At 35.1% G+C, this 22,976-nt stretch overlaps 1 protein-coding gene across 1 annotated transcript in view; it reads right to left on the minus strand.

The window, feature by feature from the left end:
* Positions 1–22,976, minus strand: part of UNC13C (unc-13 homolog C) — a 903,686-nt gene that overhangs the window by 377,930 nt on the left and 502,780 nt on the right. Inside the window, exon 17 of the mRNA XM_007935152.2 lies at positions 12,916–13,049. Within this exon, the coding sequence (XP_007933343.1) occupies positions 12,916–13,049 (134 nt within the window). The remainder of the gene's footprint in view (positions 1–12,915; positions 13,050–22,976) is intronic.

The following is a 22,976-nucleotide window of genomic DNA, read 5'->3' on the forward strand; positions in this document are numbered from 1 at the left end:
ACAAGACTATAAATTGGTTCTTTGAAAGGAGTAATAAAATTGGTAAACAACCAGCAAACTTAACAAAGGAAAAGACGTAAATAACACAAATAAGAAATGAAAGTGGTGATGTCACAAGAGAACCAATAGAAATAAAAATAATAATATCAGGATACTGGTAGAAGCTCTGGTGGTACAGTGCCTAAGGCATTTGACTGCTAACCAGAAGGTTGACAGTTCAAACCCACCAGACACTCTGCAGAAGGAAAACAGAACAATCTACTTCTGTAAAGATTTACCACCCCAGAAACCCAAAGGGGGTAGCTTTGAGTCAAAATTGACTCAATGGCAGTGGGTGTGGTTTGGATAAAGAATTGTACTCCAACAAATTTGAAAATCTGGAAGAAATGGACAAATACCTACAAAGACACTACTTACCTAAACTAACACAGACTGTGGTAGAAAACTTGAACAGACCCATAACAAAAGAAGAAACTGAACAGGTCATAAAAAAATTACCTACAAAACAAAGTTCCTGGCCCAGATGGTTTCACTGGAGAATTCTACCAACCACTCAGTGAAGAACTGACACCAATCCTACTCAAGCTACTCCAGAACAGAGAAAAGGATAGAATCCTCCAAATTCATTTTATGAAGCAAGCATAACCCTGATACCAAAACTGGCCAAAGAGACCACTAGGAAGGAAAACTATGGACCAATATCCTCATGAACATAGATGTAAAAATATTCAACAAAATCCTAGCCAACAGATTCCAAAAACATAACAACAACAACATATCATGACCAAGTGAGATTCATACCAGGTATGCAAGGATGGTTTAACATTAGAAAAACAATCAATGCAATCCATCACATAATAAAACAAAAATAAATAACACATAAATAAAACAAAGGAAAGGAATCACATGATCATATCAAGAGATGCAGAAAAGGTATTTGATAAAACCCAATACCCATTCCTGATAAAAAAAAAAAAACTCTCAGAAAAGTAGAAGTAGAAGGAAAATTCCTCAACATAATAAAAGGCATAAATGCAAAACCAACAACCAACATTATTCTCAATGGAGAGAGACTAAAACCCTTCCTCTTGCTTGTGAACAGGATCCAGACAAGAATGCCCTCTAGCTCTACTACTATTCAACATTGTATTAGAAGTCCTGATCAGGGCAGAAAGGCAAGAAAAGGAAATCAAAGGCATCCAAATTGGTAAAGAAGGAATAAAACTGTTCCTATTTGCAGATGATATGATTCTATACATAGGAAACCCAAGAGACTCAGCAAGAAAACTATTGGAACTTACCAAAAGATTTAGTACTGTGGTGGGATACAATATCAACATAAAAAATCAGTTGAATTCCTCTATACCAGCAAAGAGGTCTCTAAAAAGGAAATAAGGAAATCAATGCCTTTACAATTATTACCAAAAATATAAGATACTTTGGAATAAATCTTACCAGGAACACAAAAGACCTATACAAAGAAAACTATAGAACACTACTTCAAGAAACTTTAAGAGAGCTACATAAATGGAAGAACATTACCATACTCACTGAGAGGAAGATGGAACATTGTGAAAATGTCAGTACTACCCAAAGCAAGGTGTACATTCAGTACAATCCTTATCCATATTCCATCAATATTCTTTAAAGACGTAGAAAAACCAATCACTAATTTTATATTGAAAGGAAAGAGACCTCAGATAAGCAAAGCACTATTGAAGAAGAACAAAGTAGGAGGTCTCACACTCCCAGATCTCTAAATCTACTACACAACCACAGTTGTCAAAACAACCTGGGATTGATACAATGACAGACACACAGACCATTGGAAGAAAACAGAACCCAGAAATACATCCATAGATCAGGTCAGCTGATCTTTGACAAAGGGCCAAAATCCATTAAATGGGAAGGAGATAGTCTCTTTCACAAATGGTGCTGGCAAAACTTGATTTCCACTGGCAGAAAGATGAAACAAAATCCACACTTCACACCATATACAAAAACAAACTCCAGATGGATCAAAGACTTAAATGTGAAACCTAAAACTATAAAGTTCCTCATAGAAAAACTAGGGACAAACTTAGGGGACCTAATTTATGGCATAAATAGACTATCAAGCATAACCCAAGATGTACAAACAACAGAAGGGACCTTCTGAAAATTAAATTCTTACATATATCAAAAGACTTTTCCAAGAGTAAAAAGAGAACCTATAGAATGGGAAAAGATATTCAGCATGACATATCAGACAAAGAACTTATCTCTAAAATTTATATAAAACTCCAACAAAAGGATAAACAATCCAATTAAGAAATGGGCAGAAGATATGAACAGACATTTCACCAAAAAAAAAAAAAAAAAAAATTCAAGCAGCCAACAAACACAAGAAGAAATGTTCATGATCATTAGCCATTAGAGAGATGCAAAGCTAAACAACAATGGGATACCATCTGGCCCCAGCACGGATAGCTAAGTTTAATAATAAATGCTGGTAAGGATGTGGAGAGAATGGGACTCTCATACACTGCTAGTGGGACTGTAAAATGATACAACCACTGTGGAAATCAGTATGTTGATTCCTTGAAAAGTTGGAGAAAGAAATACCATTTGACCCAGCAATCCCATTACTAGGTATATATCCTAAAGAAGTGAGAGGCAGGACACAAAAAGATGCTTGCATGCCCATGTTCATCACAACACTATTTGTAATAGCAAAGAGATGGAAAACAACCTAAGTGCTCATCAACTCAGGAATGGATAACCAAACTGTGGTACATATGCACAATGGAATACTATGGAACCCTAAGAATAATGTAGAATCTGCAAAACACCTCACTACGTGGATGAACTTGGAGGTCATTTTGGTGAGTTAAGTAAGTCAATCACCAAAGGATAAATACTATATTAATCCATTATCGTAAAAAGTTAAGGAAAGGTTTATACACAGAAGAAAACTTCCTTTGTTGGTTACCAGGGATGGGAGGGTTGGGGAAGCTAAATTTCTAGATAAGTTGTTGTTGGTAGGGGAATATATATGTATGTATGTATATATTTGTATGTGTGTGTGTGTGTGTGTGTGTATAACAGAAACCAAAGATAAGTAGTAGTTACCAGGAGTAGGAGGAAGGGGGAAAGGGAAAGCTTTTGTTTGTGAGGCATTGAGTTTATGCTGATGGTGGAATATTTTGGAAAAGGATAGCAATAATGGTGGCACAACATGAAATATATCATCAATATCCCTGAGCTGTAAATAAGGAAGTTGTTATGTTGGCAAATGTCTTGTTATGTATGTTTTCACAACAATAAAAGTGAAAAAAAAATTGAAAATAATAAGAGGGGTTACATAATAGGAAGGCATTACTATTATTAGTTGTGATAATGGCATTTTTGTATGTGAGAAAATGGCCACGAATTTTACAAATTAGTATGGAAGTATGTAGATATGAAATGACATGATGTATGACATTTGTTTAAAATAACAGAGCAAAGAAAAACTGAAGAATAAAGATAAGGAAAATATGATAAATTCTTGGTATGGTTGACTGAGTTATGGATATATATAGTCATCTGTTTGACAGACTGTCTGCTTCTAGTATATTTAAACACTTTTGTAGAATTTTGTAAGATATGAAAATAACTTAGGGTAGTCATGATGCAAGCAAACAAATCAATAGCTTTAGTGTTCTGAATACCATTAGTGTAAAAGAGAAAAAAACAAGACAAAAATCCTTGATCAAAGTAGTTTAAACTGAAAATCTTCTCTGTTGCAAATGAAATATAGTATCTTTTAAAACATACAATTTGAAAATTATGTTGTGGTTCATTCCAGAGCTCTGAGAAAATGAAAGAGTCATACATCATCTCTGCAAACAAAATAGCAGATCTTTGAAAACTAATCCATTTTGTGCTCAACACATTGTATCCTCTCGTGTATATGTGCTTGTGACACAGAGAAAATAAACTGAACTGTTACTAGGTATATTTGTACAGGAAACTAAAAGAAAACACAAACATTAATAAAATGTTCGCAAACAACTGGATCAAAGAGAGGATAAAGTGTATTTCTGTTTATATTTTGATCAGATATAAAACACAAAATAATGTAAGATCACAATAATTTAGAATACAAAAAGAGAAACCCAAACCCACTGCCATCGAGTTGATTTCAACTCATAGTGACCCACACTGGCTCTCTGAGGCAGGAAATCTTTATGGAAGTAGATTGCCCTGTCTTCCTTCGGTAGTGCTAGTGGGTTGGAATCACCAACCTTCTGGTTAGCAGTCAAATACATGAGGCTCTGTGCCAACAGGACTCTTTAATTTAAAATAAGTGAGAGTTAAGTATTATGAATATTCAGAAAGAAATAAAGTTTCTTACTTTCAAGCATTTATAATAAATCTCCCATACATTATAATCTCCCCTATCCAGTCTAAAAGACTTCCATATCTAAATATGTAATTGTATACTGTATACAATAGTTTGGTATCACACAGGTGCCTGAATCTCTATATATCAAAAAATAAGTCACATTGTACTTCCTTAAAATAATACTCCCTCCTACTTTTTCTACTTTATCAAATGGTATCCCATTAAATACAGTATCTTTATTGTCTCTACCTCCTTTCTTACCACTCCATTCAATCCAGTTAGTCAAAATGATTTCTTGATTAACTTCCTTAATACTTCTCACATTTCACTTGACCTTTTCATCATCTTACACAACACCCTTATCTTTTCTCATTAAATTCCTGCTGTAGCCACTTAGCAGTTATTTCCACTCTCAGAAGAAAGCAAATAATAAAGAAGAGAGAAGAAACCAATTTAATTTAAAACCAAGAACAACAGAGAAATTTAATGAAACCAAAGCTGTCTTTTTGTTATGGTTTCCAGATGATCAATACAATTCTAGACAACTGGACAGGAAAAGAGAAAGAAGACATAAAAAGCAGTATCAAGAATGAGAGAGGGAAAATCATTTCAGATTCTACAGACATTAAAAGATAGTAGGTGAATATCAAGAGAAAAATTTAATAAATTACCACTTAGATGAAACAGATAATTCTTTGAAAAATGCAAACTAAAAAAACTCAATCAAGAACAAGTAGGCAATTTGAAGAGATAACTAATCAAGAAATATAATTTTCAGTAAAAAGAAAAAAGAAGAAAACTTACTACAGAGAAAATTACCAGCTCAGATCACTTTCTTGGTAAATTCTACCAAACACTTGAGAAAGAAATAATACCAGTTCTACAAATAATCTTCCAGAAAATCAAAGTGAAAGGAACACTTCCCAACTTAGTCTATAAATCCAGCCTTACCCTGAAATAAAAAACAGAAAAGATATTACAAAAAAGAAAAAAAAAAAAGGAAATGCAAATAATATCCCACACAAACAGACAAAAATTCTTAACAAAATAAGTAAATCTAATAATATAGAAGAAGAAGTACACATCAGGACCATGTGAAGTCTATCCCAACAGGGCAAGACTGGTTCAAAATTTGAAAATAAAAATAAATGTAATTTCATATTAAACCAAACAACAACAACAACAACAACAACAACAAAACTCACTGTCATTGAGTCAATTCTGACTCGAATCTGACTCAAAGTGACCCCATTGAGTTTCTAAAGGGGTAAATCTTTACAGGAGTAGATTGCACCCATCTTCCTGCCATGGAGTAGTTGGTATATATGAACTGCCAACCTTCTGGTTAGCAGTTAAATGCTTCAGGCACTGCTCCACCAGAGTGCCTGAATTCCTTATTAATTATCTTGAAAAGCTGAAACATATCTCGTCAATACAAGCAGGTAAGATATTTGACAAATTAATTGATAAAAACTCTCAGAATAATATAGGAATATAGAACAGAGTTTCTTCAATTTGATAAAGAATATCTTTGTAAAATCTCCAGCTGACATCATATTTACAGCATAAGACTGCATGCTTTCTCATAAGATTTTATATAAGGCAAGAATATCTACTATTACCAAGTGTAATTAGTACTGTACTAGAGAATTTAGTTAGAGCAATACGGCAATAAAAATAATAAACCACATCCATATTATAAAGAAAGCAAGCTGCTGCTGCTGTTATTTATTTATTTATTTTTGGTGGCCAAGGCAATCATATATGTAAAAAATCCTAATGTATGTACAAAAAAGCTATTAAAACAAGGTTAGCTTAGAAAGCTTAAAGGATACAAGATAAATACATAAAAATCATTTGTACTTCTATATACTAGCAAAAAATAATAGGAAATTGAAATCTAAAATATCATTAACAATGACAATAAGAATATGAAATATTTACAAATAAATTTGACAGAAGATTATGTAACTTATTCAGCAAAAATCACAAATACAGCTTAGAGACATGAAAGAAGATCTTAATAAAGGTATAAACCATATTAATGCATCATAGTTTCAGTATAGTTTTGTTTTAATTTCTATGTGTTCAATACAATCCCAATCAAAGATTTATCAGGCTTTTTTTTTTTTTTTTGCTATAAATTGACAGGTTTGTTTCAGGATAGAGAATTGCAAAAGACTTAGTATTCCCAAAACTGCTTTTTGAAAATATGAAAAAAGTTAAATAATATATATTGTATGAGTTCAACACTTACTATAAAATGATAGTAATCAAGAAGAATGGTACTGGTATAAGGACAGATGTGTACATCAATTGAACAGAATAGAGTGTACATAAATAGAACCTCACTTCTAGTCAATTGATTTTCGACAAAGGTGTCAAAGCCATTCAATAGGGAAGGATTATTTTTTAAACAAGTTGAGTAGAAGAAATTAAGTAAGCATATGCAAAAAAAAAAAAATCCTTCAAAGGACCTTAAACTTTGTATCATACCATACACAAAAATTAACTTAAAATGAATCATATACTTCAATGTAGGAGCTGAAATTATTAAGTCTAGAAGAAAACAATCTTAGTAACTATGTGCACAAAGACTTCTTAGGTAAGATATAAAAGCCCAAAGTATAAAATAAAAAATATATCAATAAATTGAACTAATTCATCAAAATCAAAAAATTTTGCTCTTCAAAAGACACTGGTAAGAAAATGAAAATCACAAACTGGAACAAAATAAATGCAAAGCATTCATCTGACAACAGACTTTTATGGAGAATATATAAAAAACAAGAAGATAAATGTCTTAATTTAGAAGTGGGCAAAACATATGCACAGATACGTCATCAAATAAGATTAATGGATTACAACATGCACACAAGAAGACGATCACCATCATTAGTATTCAGGAAAGTGCAGATTAAAACCCTTATAAGATACACTACACATATATTAAAAAAATGAACTCACTGGTGTCAAGTCAATTCTGACTCACAGCAACCCCCATTGGGTTCCCAAGGCAGTAAATCTTTACAGAAGTAGATTGTCTGGTCTTCCTTCTGAGGAGTGGCTGGTGGGTTTTAACTGTCAACCTTCTGGTTAGCAGTTAAATGCCTTAGACCCTACACCACCAGAGCTCCTTACACACATATCAGAATGGCTAAAATTAAAAATACTTAGCATACCAGGCATTGGCAAGATACAGCCACGTTGGAAAGCAGTGTGGCAGTTTTAAAAAATACTAAACACATTTCTTCCACATGACCCAGCCATTCTACTCTTACATAGTTATCCAGGGGAAATAAAAGAATTTGCTCATATAAAGACTTACTAATGTATTAATACCAATATAATGTGGGGAAAAAAAATCCAAATGTCCATCAATAGATACTAGGATATACATATTCTAGGATATACATGATGGAATATTGCTTAGAAATATAAAGAAACAAAGTATTGATATACACAAAACATGTGAATCACAAAGTAATTGCAATGAGTAATAAAAAGCTGATGATAAGGTGAATGTAATGTATTATTTCATTTACATAATATTACAGCAATACCAAACTAATTTATAGTAATAGGAAGTACATCAATGGTTGTCTGGGATAATGAAGGGGTTGGTGAAAAGGCTCATGAAAATATTTTGGGTGATAGATACACTCATTTTCTAGCTAACAGTTAAGGTTTTATGGCAAGACACATATGTCAAACCTAAACAAATTATATACTTTATGTGCAGTTTATTGTAGTCAATTATACTCAATCTGTTAAAAGAGAGATGCATACCTAAAGATCTGAAAATATTCTGCTTAATATTTTCAAGTTTTAATGAAAAGTGAAGTTTCTACAATAATCTGGAAAGCCACTTTATAAAAAAGAATTATAAAAATTTGAGTAAATATTGCTCATAGAAATAGTTTAGTTCATTAATAAATTAATAGATGAAATAGAGACAGTGTCTAAGCACATATATTTACTTGAAGTTAGTCATTCCTTCAACAAACATAAATGCCTGGATATAAACTGGTGAGTTAAAAAGAAAAAGGTTTCCCTCATGTTTGCAGTATATAAACCAAAAAAAAAAAAAAAAAACAACCAAACTCACTGCTGTGGAGTCAGATCCAACTCATAGTGACCCTTCCTTGGGTTTCTGAAGCAGTATCACTACGGAAACTTGTTATCAAATTTGAAAACAAAATTCAAAATGTTAAAATTATTTCCCAAACTCAGGATAAATAACAGTAAGACTACATTCAATCAACTGTTGAATGTATTATATATTTATAATATATTATAGCATGTTGTTGTTGTTGTTGTTATGTGCAGTTGAATCGGACCTGACTCATAGCAACCCCTCCTTGGGTTTCCAAGGCAATATCACTATGGAAGTAGATTGCTCCATCTTCCTTCTGAGGAGTGGAGAAATTATGGAAGCTCTGGTGGTGAAGTGCCTTAAGACATTTGCCTGCTAACCAGAAGGCTGGAGGTTCAAATCCACCAGCCATTCCTTGGAAAGAAGTTTGGGCAATCTACTTCTGTAGAGATACTGCCTAGGAAACCCAAGAAGGGGTTGCTATGAGTCAGGACCAACTCAATGGCACTGAGTTTTGGTTTAATGTAAATTATATCATTAACTCTGTATTACCTTGAAAGAGATGAAGAAATGTTTTTTATTTTAAATTCATTCATTAACTTTCCACTGCCTTCAAGATAAAATCCAAACTTTCTAAAGCATGATACATCTTTTACAACTTGGCCATTTATTTATATCTTTTACACTTTTCTCTGAAGTCAAGGATTTCATTTTACTTGGATCCACAATCAATACCCATGGAACCAGCAGTCTGGAAATCAAATGATGTATTGCACTGGGAAAATCTAAATTTTTAAAGTTTTAAAAATCAAAGATGACATTTTAAGGACTAAGGCATGCCAGAACCAAGCTATGGTATGTTCAATTGCCTCATATATATGCAAAAAACTGAAAAACAAATAAAGGTTTGAAGAAGAATTTACTACTTTGAGTTATGATGTTGGTGAAGAAAATTATTTTATGCCCTGCACTGCCAGAAGAACGAACAAATCTGTCTTGGAATAGTACAGTCAGATTACTCCTTAGAAGTGAGGATGGTAAGACTTTCTCTCACATACTTTGGACATGTTACCAGAAAGGAACAGAAGGAGGACATCATGCTTGGTAGAGGGTCAGTGAAAAAGACAAGACCCTCAACAAGACAGACTGACCTAACAGCTGCAACATGACTCTCAAACACAGCAATGATCCTGAAGATGGTGCAGGACTGAACAGTGTTTTGTTCCATTGTATCAAGGGTTGGAACCAACTCAACAACACCTACAACCTGACAACAACCAACACTTTTCTCCATATACCATCCACCATAAAATGGTATTCCTTTAATATACCTAAGACTATGTCCCATTGCTGTCGCAATCAATGTAATAATTGATTACAACTCATAGTGACCCTATAGACAGAACTGCCCCATAGGGTTTCCTAGGCTGTCAACTTCATGGAAATAGATTGTCACATCTTTCTCTCATAGAGCAGCTAGTGGGTTTGAACGGGCAACCTTTCAGTTAGCAGCCATGTACTCAGCCACTGTGTCACCAGGGCTCTATTAAAGTATGTGAGGAATGTTTTATTAAAAATGTAGACTTTTGGACCCTGATTTCCCACAGATTTGAGATTAGGCTCAGAATTTGCATTTCCAACTAGTAGCCAAAGAGATTCTGACCCTAGTGGTCTTGATTTTGTACTTTGTGAAGCACTGCACTAGCCTAAGTAACAATGACATGATTAACTCACTGCCCTAGAGTCAGATCCATCTCATAGTGACACCTCTTTGCGTTTCCGAGGCAGTATCACTACAGAAGTAGGTTGTCCAATCTTCCTTCCGAGGAGTGGCTGGTGGTTTTGAACCACCAGCATTCTGGTTAGCAGACATATGCCACTAGAACTCCTATGAGATGATTAGCAATGCCTAAACTGGGCATAACATGTTATACAAATAAAGAAACTGATGTGAATGAAAATTTCACTGAATAATAAATAGGCAACAATTTTTGGCTAAATTGTTGTTTAGCCAAACAAAACCACACCTCATCTACAGACAAGTTCACTTAAAATAGTGATTACAGGAGGAGAACCCTCCTTCCCCCCCAAAAAAAAAAAATTAGAATGATATTGACTGATGCAAACAGAACTTTAGGACACTTAAAATCTGAGCAAACACAATCATTAAACACATTGAAAAACAGACTCCAAATAGAAGGAAGACAGTCAGACTTTTTGTTGTTTTTTGCCTTCGAGTCGGCCCCGACTCATAGCGACCCTCCTTGGGTTTCTGAGGCAGTATCACTACAGAAGTAGGATTGCCCAACCTTCCTTCCGAGGAGTGGCTGGTGGGTTTGAACCGCCAGCCTTCTGGTGAGCAGTCAAGTGCCTTAGGCACTATGCTACCAGAGCTCCTTTAGGGTAGAGTTTTCATGGTGGGGTTGGGGAAGTAGTTCTAACATTGACATCAAAGATAATATTAAAAAAGACAAAGACATCTCTCCATTTCCTCTGGGTCACTGTTCATTTCATACCCACTATCCACCAGCCACTCCACAGAAGGAAGGCTGGACAATCTACTTCCATGAAGATTTACTGCCTCAGAAAACCAAAGAGGGTCATTAAGAGTTGGAATCGACTCAATGGCAGTGAGTTTTTTTTTTTTTTTGGTTTAGGATTAATTCAGTTTATAATTTTATTTTTTGCCATCAACTAAATGCATTTAGTCTGCATACTTTAACACTGTTACAAAAATTACTAAAGTCTTCATGTATTTTTCTTGGTACATGTTTAGAGATAATTCTTGGAAACTTTAATTGGGTCCATGATTTTACAAGATGTCTTTTACTAGCAACATCCTGGTTTCTGATATTTGTAAATATATTTGGTAAATAAGCAGGCATACTCTCCAAGGGAAAATATATGAAAGGGAGACTAACTAACCTTCAAAAACTTTTAATTTGCATTTCTCAGAGGTTTGTCTTCATTTAAAAGTTATCAAATGCCCTTCTCAGCCCAAGGACAGTCTTGAAACAAGTTACTGGTCTTTCAGTTTTTAAAGAAAACAACTCTGTTCCCAGGAAAGGAGAAGAGAAAAAATGAGAAAATATACTTATTTCACAAAGTTGTCAGAGACCTGAGGACTACCCTCAGCCCATGATGAGATCAGTATGTGTCATGGATTAAGAGATGACCTCCCTTAAACCAGATGAGAAAGCAGAGTAGTACCTACAGATGTTCATCAGAAGATAGTCTGGTATTCAGGAAGAAAAGATGGATATAGGGATAGGGTTTGGGGAAAAGGGAAAAGAAAGGGAAAAGGCAAACCTAAGCATGCTATCATAGCTGCACAACAAAGAGAAGTACACAGTCTCCACAATCTGGAGCAATTTGGGCAGATGAAAATGGGTGGTTAAGAGACAGAAAACAGTGAAAACTGAAAATTATCTTCTTTAATTGGAATTCTAATTGAATTCAACATAACCTATGACTCTTAATTGTCTTGACCAGTAAGGAGATAGAAAAATAAAAACACAAAACCAATTCTTACAGTAAATCTGAATCTACTTTATGTTCCACAGCATATGTTCCTTTCTCCAATCCCTGTTGCTGCTGCCCACAGACTTTCGAGTTCTAATAACATGTTAGGATACCCTTTCCATTTATATGACTGAGAGTCAAGATTGGCAGAGTTAGCTGTTATATTCTTATGCAACCATTCAACACATGGATGTGAAATAAAACCTAGAGCCATCCAACTTTAAACTTGGGTTGGATCGCAGAGATCACCTAGTAAAATAATCTTTTTTACATTTGAGGAAACTAAGAGCCAGAGGAAATAGATAACCTGCTCAAGTTCTCATAGCTAGTGGATTTTGATAAGAGAACAATTACAAACTCTCCAAAAACAGTCATGAATTTTAATTCATCTTGTCTACCTGCTTGTAATTTGTAACTTCTATGCATGGAAATACAGGCTTTAGCTTGATGATGGAGAAAATGGACTTGTTTTATAAAACATTTCAGTAAATTTGTTAAACTCAGCATGTACAACTATTTTGAAGGCATGTTTTTCATAACTCTTTATTATTAAAAAGGCACAATGAAATATGTTTAATACTAGCTCTTCATATGATTTCCTATTTCTTGGGAAGTACATTTTTTTTTCTTTGACTCAATGGGTAGTTATAAAAGAAACAAGAGGAAAGAAGAAATATTTTATATCAAATAAAATTAAACCTTAGAGAATATTTGTGTCTATATACAAAGAATTACACTGAGTGTGGGGCTCAAACTAAAAACTCCTTACACCATTGAATTGATATTTACTGATAAAAGATGAAAATAATATTTTCTTAATTTTGGAAAAGATGGTCTTCATCATGAGAATATAAACTTTGATTCAAGTATTTTATTTTTTGTAACTTAAATGGACTAAAATCCATTCAGTTTAAAATAGCGTACTTACTGATTCAGGACAGGTGTGTAGGCAGTTTTATCCTCATCAATAATAGTGACCATCAATGTAATAAGTTGGGGCCAAAAATCCAAATTCTTGATGGTTGGCCCCTGATCTTCCCGAGGAATGTCTTGTTTCTTACTCTGTTCACAAGGTCACGCACATGTAAAAGAAAAGATTACGTGGGATGACTTTAGTTACATGTCACTGTCAAACAGAAGGATCAAAGAAAAGTGATTGTGGAATGACTTTCAGATTATGGGATCCAAAGGTCTTAAATTCAGGTTTCCTTTTCTTATTGAATGGTGTCCACAAGATAAACTCACAGTGGCAGAAGCTTTATTTTTAAGTATCTTGGCTCTGGAATGGAGGTTTCTCCCCTCTCTGACTATGTATTACTGTTCATGACCTTAAGAGTTATTATTAGAAGAATTATGCCTTGTGGTTTCTTCCAAGGGTAAACACTGAATTCTGTGTACACAAAAATGTGTGTATGTGTTTGTGTGAGTGAAATTCAGCCTACCTAAATGTGTTTCTCAAATTCACATTGGTAGTAAATAGGTAGAATTCAAGGTTGCCTGGTCATAATGCCAGTGCCATTAAACTCTACATTACATACATTTTACATGAATGAAATGGATCTCTTTCATTTAACCCACAAATTACCTTCTTTATTGAATCTTTGTAAATTTATCTTTCCCTTTAAAAAAAAATCTAATCTCAATCTTCCTCTTTTTACCACACTGACTGAATTCCCCCCACTCTCATCTGTAGAAACAAAGGTTGGCCTTGGATAAACTATACTTAGATTGAAATTAACAGATTACAACAACAATCTTAAATGAGTCACATATAAATTTTATATTCAACATACACAAACCTTTTCAACATATACAAATTATTTTGTTTATTTATTTATTTTGTGGATATTTTTCTTAAGATACTTCTTTTACATTTACTGTTTAACCCACCCACTGCCACTGAATCAATTCCAACTCATGTGACTCCCCACTGTGTTTGCAAAGAAGTAAATCTTAGGCTGTGTCATCTTCCTTCTGCAGCACAGCTAGTGGTATGAACCATCAGACTTCTGGTTAGCAGTCAAATGCCTTAGACACTACATCACTAGAACTCATTAAGCAAAAAGATAAAATCAGACAGAGATAATTTTCACTCAGGTATAGAAATAAATGGGAAGCCTATAGCTTGGAAATCCTGACAATTTTGCTAAATCACTTACAGGAGTATAGGTCTAAGATACCTTGAAACATTCATTTGTAGCTCAGGAAACTCATGGCTTCTCTGATCTAAAAGGTGGTTTCAATTTTATCTAGCCAAATGTACTGCTGTAGTCCACTGCCATATATTATCAGATCAGTCATACTCTGTTGAATTGTTGTATATTCGTTATTTTCCAATACTACCCAAGCCATGCAAATGTATTTTGAGGAATCATCATCCTATTATTGTTCTTATTTAGGTTAAAATATAGCCCCATATTGAATCCACTTACTACTAAAGACCTCCACATCAGATAATAACATAGCTTTAGGGAGATGTAGTACCCTAGGGTGCTTCCAAGCTCTATTGATTTATGTTTCTGCTCAAAATGCAGCAGATATTAAAACATGGAGAGAGAAATTTAAATGGTCAAAAATTTAAAATGGGCATGATATAAACTACTTCAAATAGCCATAATAAACGATTAGCATTCTCCAAAGGATCTTAAGAGTTTTGCATACCTGACAACCACTTGAAACTCATTGGCAGTATTCCTGCCCTTAATTCCTGAGGCTATTCAGTATACCAAAGTACATCATGGAGTTTTTAAAGAAGGAAAATAGAGCAATGCAGACTTACATATATCCAGCTTTGCTTAGCTTTAAGGAAAACTTTTAAATAAAATTTATCTTTGCTTTTGCAAACAAGACTTTAATCACAATAATGTAACTATTTACTCATTATATTAAGCTCAATAGATAGCTCTCTCTACTAAGTATTTAGAAACTCAGAGAATCCAGGGAGCTGTAATGGTTGTAAATAAAATGATATCTGATGGTCACAGTGGATTATATTAGACTACTATTAATAATCATCATGACATATACGTAGCCAAACTATATAATTAACGTATTTTATGTAACATGATTAAGTTAAAGGAAATTACTACAGATGATATGTCAGACATCACAGTCACTACTGGAAACCAGGAAAGACAGAAGTAGTAGTTAATATGCATTAATTCCAAAGTTCTTTAGCTATTACAAATTATACTTCCATCACTTTTTAAACAAAACAAAACACCAGAACATTATTAATGGTGTCATTCTTTTTCTTTTTTTTTGGTATCAAATTCTATATATTACAACAGGATAAGGCAAATTGGATCTTGAATCATTAAGTTTTTATATACCACACAAGAGTATCATAAATCAGTACTTTTCCTGTTTTAATAGTGAGCTTTAATAGATTTCATATTTAAAGGGATAGGGTAAAATCTAGGATATTTATATATTTACCAGGATAAAGAATTACATTTTTCTAAGTAATATTTTATTAATATATCCTAGAAGTCTACTGGAGTTTCTTGGTGGCGAACAGTTAATGTGTTCAGCTGCTAACCAAAACGTTAAAGGTTTGAGTCCGCACAGAGGCTCCTGAGAAGGAAGGCTTGGTGATAACTTCTGAAAATCAGCTTTTGAAAACCCTGTGCAGCATAGTTTTACTCTGACACACATAAAAGTATCATGAGTGGGAGTTAACTCAATGGCAATTGGTCTGGAGGAATTCTACTAGGATATTTGACCTATGGTTGAACAATTTTAATGTAATAGCAAAATTTTATGGAACTTATGAAGTCTCATTGTGGCACAAATAGTTAAGTGGTCCACTACTATCCTAAAGATTCCAACCTACTCAGAGACATCTTGGAAGAGAGACGTGATGATTTGCTTCCCAAAGGTCACATCCTTGAAAATCCTATCTAGTGAGTCCTATTTCTTCACACACAGGGTTGCCATGAGCCAAAAACAACTAAATAGAAACTAACAACAGCATCAAGTATACTAATGCTAACTACAACCTTTATGAGTTAATAATCATCATGATATGTTGTTTTTGTTGTTAGGTGCCATCAAGTTGGTTTCGACTCACAGTGACCCTTTGTACAACAGAACGAAATACTGCCTGGTCCTGTGCCGTCCTATCACTGCTATGCTTGAGCCCACTGTTGCAGCCACTATGTCAATCCATCTCATTGAAGATTTCTCTCTTAGCATAGTGCCTAAGGCATTTGACTGCTAACCAGAAGGCTGGTGGGTCAAACCTACCAGCCACTCCTCTGAAGGAAGACTAGACAATCTACTTCTGTAGAGATATTGCCCCAGAAACCCAAGAAGGGGTCACTGCAAGTCGAATCGACTTTACAGCAGTGGGTTTGGTTCTTTGGTTTTCTTATTTAGCAAGCTTGATATACCATTGCAGGGACTGATTCCTCATGATGACACAACCAATATATGAGAGACAAAGTCTGGTGAATCTAAATTATAAGCAACTTTTCCTGTTGTGTTTTTTCCAAGACAGATGTGTTCATTCTTTTGGCAGTCCATGGTATTTTCAGTATTCTTCACCAACACCATAATTAAAATACATCAAAATTCTACCAAGGTCTTCCTTACTCCTTGTCCAGCTTTTGCATGCTGTGAGACTACTGGAAAGATCATGGCTTGGGTCACTTGCACCTTAGTCTTCAAAGGAACATCTCAATGGACATTCCATCAATTACGGAGTCTGGTTTTTTGCCAATACCTTCAATGCAGCTTGGGCTTCTTCCTTCAGTACCAGCAGCTCTTTATCATATGCCACATCTTGAAATGGTCGAACATTGACCAGTTCTTTTTGGTACAGTGACTATGTATTCCTTCCATTTTCTTTTGATTCTCTTGCATTATCCAATATTTTGTCCATAGAATCGTTTAATATTGCAACTTGAGGCTTGAAATTTTTCTTCAATTCTTTCAGCTTGAGAAATGCTAAGGCTATTCTTCCCTTTAGATTTTTGAACTTGAGCTCTTTGTACATTTCACTGTCATACTTTCCTTTGTCTTTTGGAGCTGGCCTTTGAAATTTTCTGTTCAGATCCTTTACTTCATCATTTCTTCCAATCGCTTTTCCTACTATTTGCTCAAGACCAAGTTTAAGAGTCTCTTTTGATATCCATTATGTTTTTTAATTCTTTTCCTGTCTTTTCAATGACATTGTGCTCTCTTCATGTATAATGACTTTGATGTCATCCCACAATCCCACAGCTTGTCTGGTCATTGGTGTTCAAGGTGTCAAGTCTATTCTTCACATGGTCTCTAAATTCAGGTGGGATACACTCAAATTAGTATTTTGAGTCTCTTTGAGTTGTTTTAATTTTCTTCAGCTTCCACTGAAACTTGCATATAAGCAATTGATGGCCAGTTCCACAGTTAGACTTGGCCTTATTCTTACTGATGATTTTGAGCTGTTCCATCATTTCTTCCCACACATACAGTCAATTTGATCTCTGTATATTCCATTTGCCATGGTCCACACATATTATGTTGTTGAAAAAAAGTTTTTGGCAATGAATAAGTTGTTTGTCTTGCAAAATTTGATCACGTGTTCTCCAATGTCATTTCTATTAACCAAGGCCACATTTTCCAACTACCAAAGCTTCTTCATTTCAACTTTTGTGTTCCAATCACCAGTAATCATCAGAGCATTTTGTTCAGTCAATTTCAGACTGCACAAGTTGGTAAAAATCTTCCATTTGTTTCTCTTTCCCTTCAGTGGCTGATGCATAAATTTGAATAATAGAAGTATTAACTGGTCTTTCTTGCAGGCAGGGATATGGATATAATTCTATCACTGACAGCACTGTGTTTCAAGACAGATCTTGAAATGTTCTTTTTGATGATAAATGGGATGTCATTCTTCTCCAATTTGCCATTCTCAGCATAGCAGAATATGTGATTGTCCAATTCAAAATGACTAATATCAGTTCCTTTTAGCTCACTAATGCCCAGGATATCAATCTTTATGCATTTCATTTCATTTTTGACAGTTTCCAATTTTCCTAGATTGATGCTTTATACATTCTATGTTCTGATTATTAATGGATGTCTGCAGCTGTTTCTTCTCATTTTGAGTCATGCCATATCAGCAAATGAAGGTCTCAAAAGCAACAAAGAAGCTACCAAAATATGACAACAAATTGACAGATGAGAGGTCAAATAAGTACAGTAATTATAAATTCATTAATAACCACAAACAAAGGAAACTTCAGTAAGTCTATAAAACTATGACTTAGTAGATCAATTCAAATTATAGTCATATAATAGCAGGTAAAGTTATTTTGTTAATAGTTTCTTGAGGAAAGAGACTTGAAAGAAACTTTGTAGACTTGTAAGAAAGTTTGTGAGAGTTTAATGGCAGAGAAGGATCCCTGGTAGAAAAGTGTTTAAACACTTGGCTGCTAACCAAAAGGTGGTCCATACCAACCCACCAGATGCTCCATGGGATAAAGACGTAGCAGTTTGCTTCCGCAAACATTACAAGCTTGGAAACCCTATGGCTCAGTTCTGCTCTGTCCTACAGCAGTGCTATGAATCAGAACGGACTCAACATCAACGGACTTTTTTTAATGGGGAGAGGAATTTTTAAAGTTTAAAGTTGCCAAGGTGTATAATCAGCTGAAGTAAGCCTCCAATCAGCTTGTTTATCAAAGAATATTTCACTACAGAAAAGTTTGCACAGATAAACTGATATAACACATACTATGCTTTCATAATGTAAGAATAAATGAGGATATTCTATCAAGAAAATCTCAATATAGACACAGAATCGTTACACACACAAAAGTGTTGATATCTCCACGTTGGTGGTTCACACATGCTGCACTTCTGAAACTGCTCTAAAACATTTCTGTGGCATTGCATGTATTTGTTCAATAAACATATAATTATGTAATTCTTCTTTTAAAAGGCTGCCTAGACAAGGGTAAGGGAGATATTTGGTAGAGGAAAACAAAATGGAATGTTTGAATGCAAAAGCACACAAGGGATACATATTTGAGGAATTACTAGTAAGATGAAGCTACAACAGCTTTTGACAAACTATTTCTCTAACATTTTTTTCTGCTGAATGCTATTGAGTGTTAATACACACATAGACAAACACACAACTCCGTGCTCAAATAGATTAAGAAAACGTTTGCTTAACTACATATAGTTAATTAAGCTTTCTCCAGATTCTTGGAGGCTTTATTGCCAAAGTGCATTGTCATTCTCTAGGATGGTGGTTCTCACATCTTGGTGTATATTGTTGTTATTGTTGTTGTTATTTGTCGTCAAGTCGGCCCCGATTCATAGCGACCCCTCCTTGGGTTTCCGAGGCAGTATCACTAAGGAAGTAAGACTGCTGAACCACATGCATAGAATTTCTGATTCAGAGGGCCTAAGACTAGACTTGAAAATTTGCATTTCTAATAAGGTCCCAGGTGATGCTGGCGCTGCTGGCTGAGGGCCTAAATGAGAACCATTGTTCTAAGAGATAATACTAGAACATTAGTTTCTTACATATATTTGACCTTAGTAAAGTATCACATACGTCACTTCTTATTTCCTACATGTTATTTTGCAAACCATTACTCATCCGTCAGTTTGTCACACAGTGGTGGCTTGCATGTTGCCGTGATACTGGAAGCTATGACACTAATATTTCAAATACCAGCAGGCTCACCTATGGTGGGTGGATTTAAGTGGAGCATCCAGATGTAGGAAGATGCAAGAGGTGGTCTACTTCTGAGAAAAAGTGGCAATTGACAACCTTATGAATAGCACTGAAACATTGTCAGATATACTGCTGGAAGATAAGCCATTAGGTTGACATCACATTCATCATCAAAAAAAAAAAAAAAAATTTTAAGATCTATCTTGAAGTTCAGTGCTGTCAGTGATAGAATAATATCCATATCCATGCCTGCAAGAAAGACCAGTTAATACCTCTATTATTATGTCTGGGGAAGAACAACCTCATCAAAGTAGAGCTGACCTTAATGATGTGGGTGGAGTAAAGCTTTCGGGATTTTCATTTGATGTAGCATGACTCAAAATGAGAAGAAAGAGCTTCAGACTTCCATTAAGAATCAGAATGTGGATGTATCAAGTATGAATCTATATTGGAAGTGGTCAAAAATAAGATAGAATGTATAAAGATCGATACCCTAGGCATGAGTAAGCTGAAATGGACTGGTATTGGCAATATCAAAGGGTAGCATGTGATCAAGAACCAATGGCATTAAAGAAAGAAGTCCAAGATGAACTGAAAGAATTGGCAAAAAATGTCTTCAGAAAATGATGGAATACTCATTGAGATTTTTTGACAAATGATGCAATGCTAGAAGCATTCACTCCTTTATGACAAGGAATTTGGAAAACAGGTACCCAACTAACTGCCTGTAAGAGACCCATATTTGTGCCCCTTCTGAAAAAGGTGATCCAATAGAAAGTGGAAATTATCAAGCAGTATCGTTAAAATCACATGCAGTATAATTTTGCTGAAAAGCAAAAACAGTTGTTGCAGTATATAGACAGGGAACTTCCAAAAATTCAAACTTGATCTGGAAGAGGATGTGGAATGAGGGATATCATTGCTCATGTTAGATGGATCTTGGCTGAAAGATGTTTACTTGTTTTTTATTGATTATGAAAAAACATTCTATTGCTTGGATCATAACAAATTATGGATAAATGAAGAAGAATGGGAATTCTAGAACACTTATTTATGCTCAAAGAGGAATGTGTATACAGACCAGGAGGCTGTCATTCGGACAGAACAAGGGTATACTGCATGGTTTAAAATCTAGAAAGGTGTGCATCATGGTTTATCTTTTCACCATACTTATTCAATCTACATACTGAGCAAATAATATGAGAAGCTGGATTATATGAAGAGCATAGCATCAGGATTGGAGGAAGACTCATCAATAATCTATGATATGCAGACAATACAACTTTACTTGCTAAAAGTTAAGATGACTTGAAGCACTTAATGATGAAGATCAAAGACTATAGTCTGCAGTATGGATTACACCTCAATAAAGAAAAGGAAAATCTTCACAACTGGACCAACAGGCACCATCACAATAAATGGAGAAAAGAATGAAGTTGTCAAAGATTTCATATTACTTAGTTCCGCGATCAACACCAACGGAAGTAGCAGTCAATCAGACAACATATTGCACTGGGTAAATCTGGTGCAAAAGATCTCTTTCAAGTGATGAAGAGCAAAAATGTCTCTTTGAAGATGTCTGTTGTTGTTGTTATTATGTGCTGTCAAGTCGGCCCCAACTCACAGTGACCCCTCCTTGGGTTTCTGGGGTGGTATCACTATGGAAGTAGATTGCCCAACCTTCCTTCCGAGGAGTGGCTGGTGGGTTTGAACTGCCAGCCTTCTGGTTAGTACAAGTGCCTTAGGCACTGTGCCTAACCCAAGCCATGGTATTTTCAATAGCCTCATACGCATGTGAAAGCTGGACAATGAATAAGAAAGACTAAAGAAGAGTTGATTCTTTTGAGTTGTGGTGTTGGTGAAGAATTCTAAGAGTACTATGGACTGCCAGAAGAACTAACAAATCTTGTTCTGAAAGAGATGCAGCCAGAATGCTCCTTGGAAATGAGAATGGCCAGACTTTGTGTCATCTAATTTGGTCATGTTGTCAGAAGGGACCATTCTCTGGAGAAGGATATTATGCTTGGTAAAGTGGAGGATCATCAAAAAAGGGAAGACCCTCAACAAGATGGATTGAAACAGTGGCTGCAATGACGGGCTCAGGTATAGCAGGGATTATTAGGCTGGCACATAGGAGCTCCGGTAGTGTAGTGCCTAAGGCATTTGACTGCTAACCAGAAGGCTGTAGGTTCAAACCCACCAGCCACTCCACAGAAGGAAGGTTGGGAAATCTACTTCTGTAGTGATACTGCCTCAGAAACCCAAGGAGAGGTCGCTATGAGTCAGGTCCCACTTGATGGCACATAACAACAACAACAACATGAGGCTGGCACAGGACCAGGCAGTTTTATTCTATTGTATATAGTGTAGCTGAGTCAGAGCCGACTCAATGGCACCTAAAAACAATGTGTGTGGGTAGGTATGTGTATGTGTATATTTTCCCCGGTACTCCTGGTTCTCTGTACTGTTTAGTAAGACCTCCACATCCAAAAGCAGCAACAGAGGCTGATCTTTCCATTTTGAATCCTCACAACAATAAGGTTAGACATGAAAGACAGAATATAGAAATGGATAATGGCCAGACCATATGTAACAAAACTGAGATGCATAACCTCTAGAGCAATCAGCCCAAAATGGTCAGGACTTGGTCAGTGACTGCCAGCTTCCCTATAATTTGTTCACTTCTAACTCAGGACTCATCAGGCAAAGCCAAATTTTCTCTACAAACCAATCACATATCATGACCAACTTCTGGTTAGCCAGCCTCCAGCTCCCCACACCAACAACTTCCAATCAGATGACACCTGTTTATTTTACTATAAAGTTTCCCTACTCCCCTACCTGCCTTTGAATCTCTTCAAAATCTAAGTGATGGCAGTTGATTCCTTTTCCATATAGCAAGAGCTATATAAATAGTTTCTGTTCTCATTAGGATGGTCTTCAATTATTTCCACAGCCAGGTATCATTCTCATTTTACAGGTGAGGAACCTGAGAATTACCTTAATTTCTACCTCCACCTCTTAATTAAGAACAGAAAACATAGACCACTCTTAAAAAAAAAAAAAGTATAGTTTCAGTTTTTCATTTATATCCTCAACTCAGAGGCCTAGTTATACAGTTTATATAACACAATGACAAATACTACCTTCCAGTAATAATACTGAACTAAATTTTATTCTAAGTTATATATCCCGATGAGAGGGGAAGCTTTCAGAGAATAAAGTTACTGAGACTTAGGTGAAATCCCCATGCAGTTCCTAAGATCTTAAAACTGTCTCATTATTCATTCCCAGGTTGAATTATAAGCACAATT

The sequence above is a fragment of the Orycteropus afer genome, unplaced genomic scaffold (assembly GCF_000298275.1).
Source record: "Orycteropus afer afer isolate SDZICR_OR568_19922 unplaced genomic scaffold, OryAfe1.0 scaffold00026, whole genome shotgun sequence".
In the NCBI taxonomy this organism is placed as follows: Eukaryota; Metazoa; Chordata; class Mammalia; order Tubulidentata; family Orycteropodidae; genus Orycteropus; species Orycteropus afer.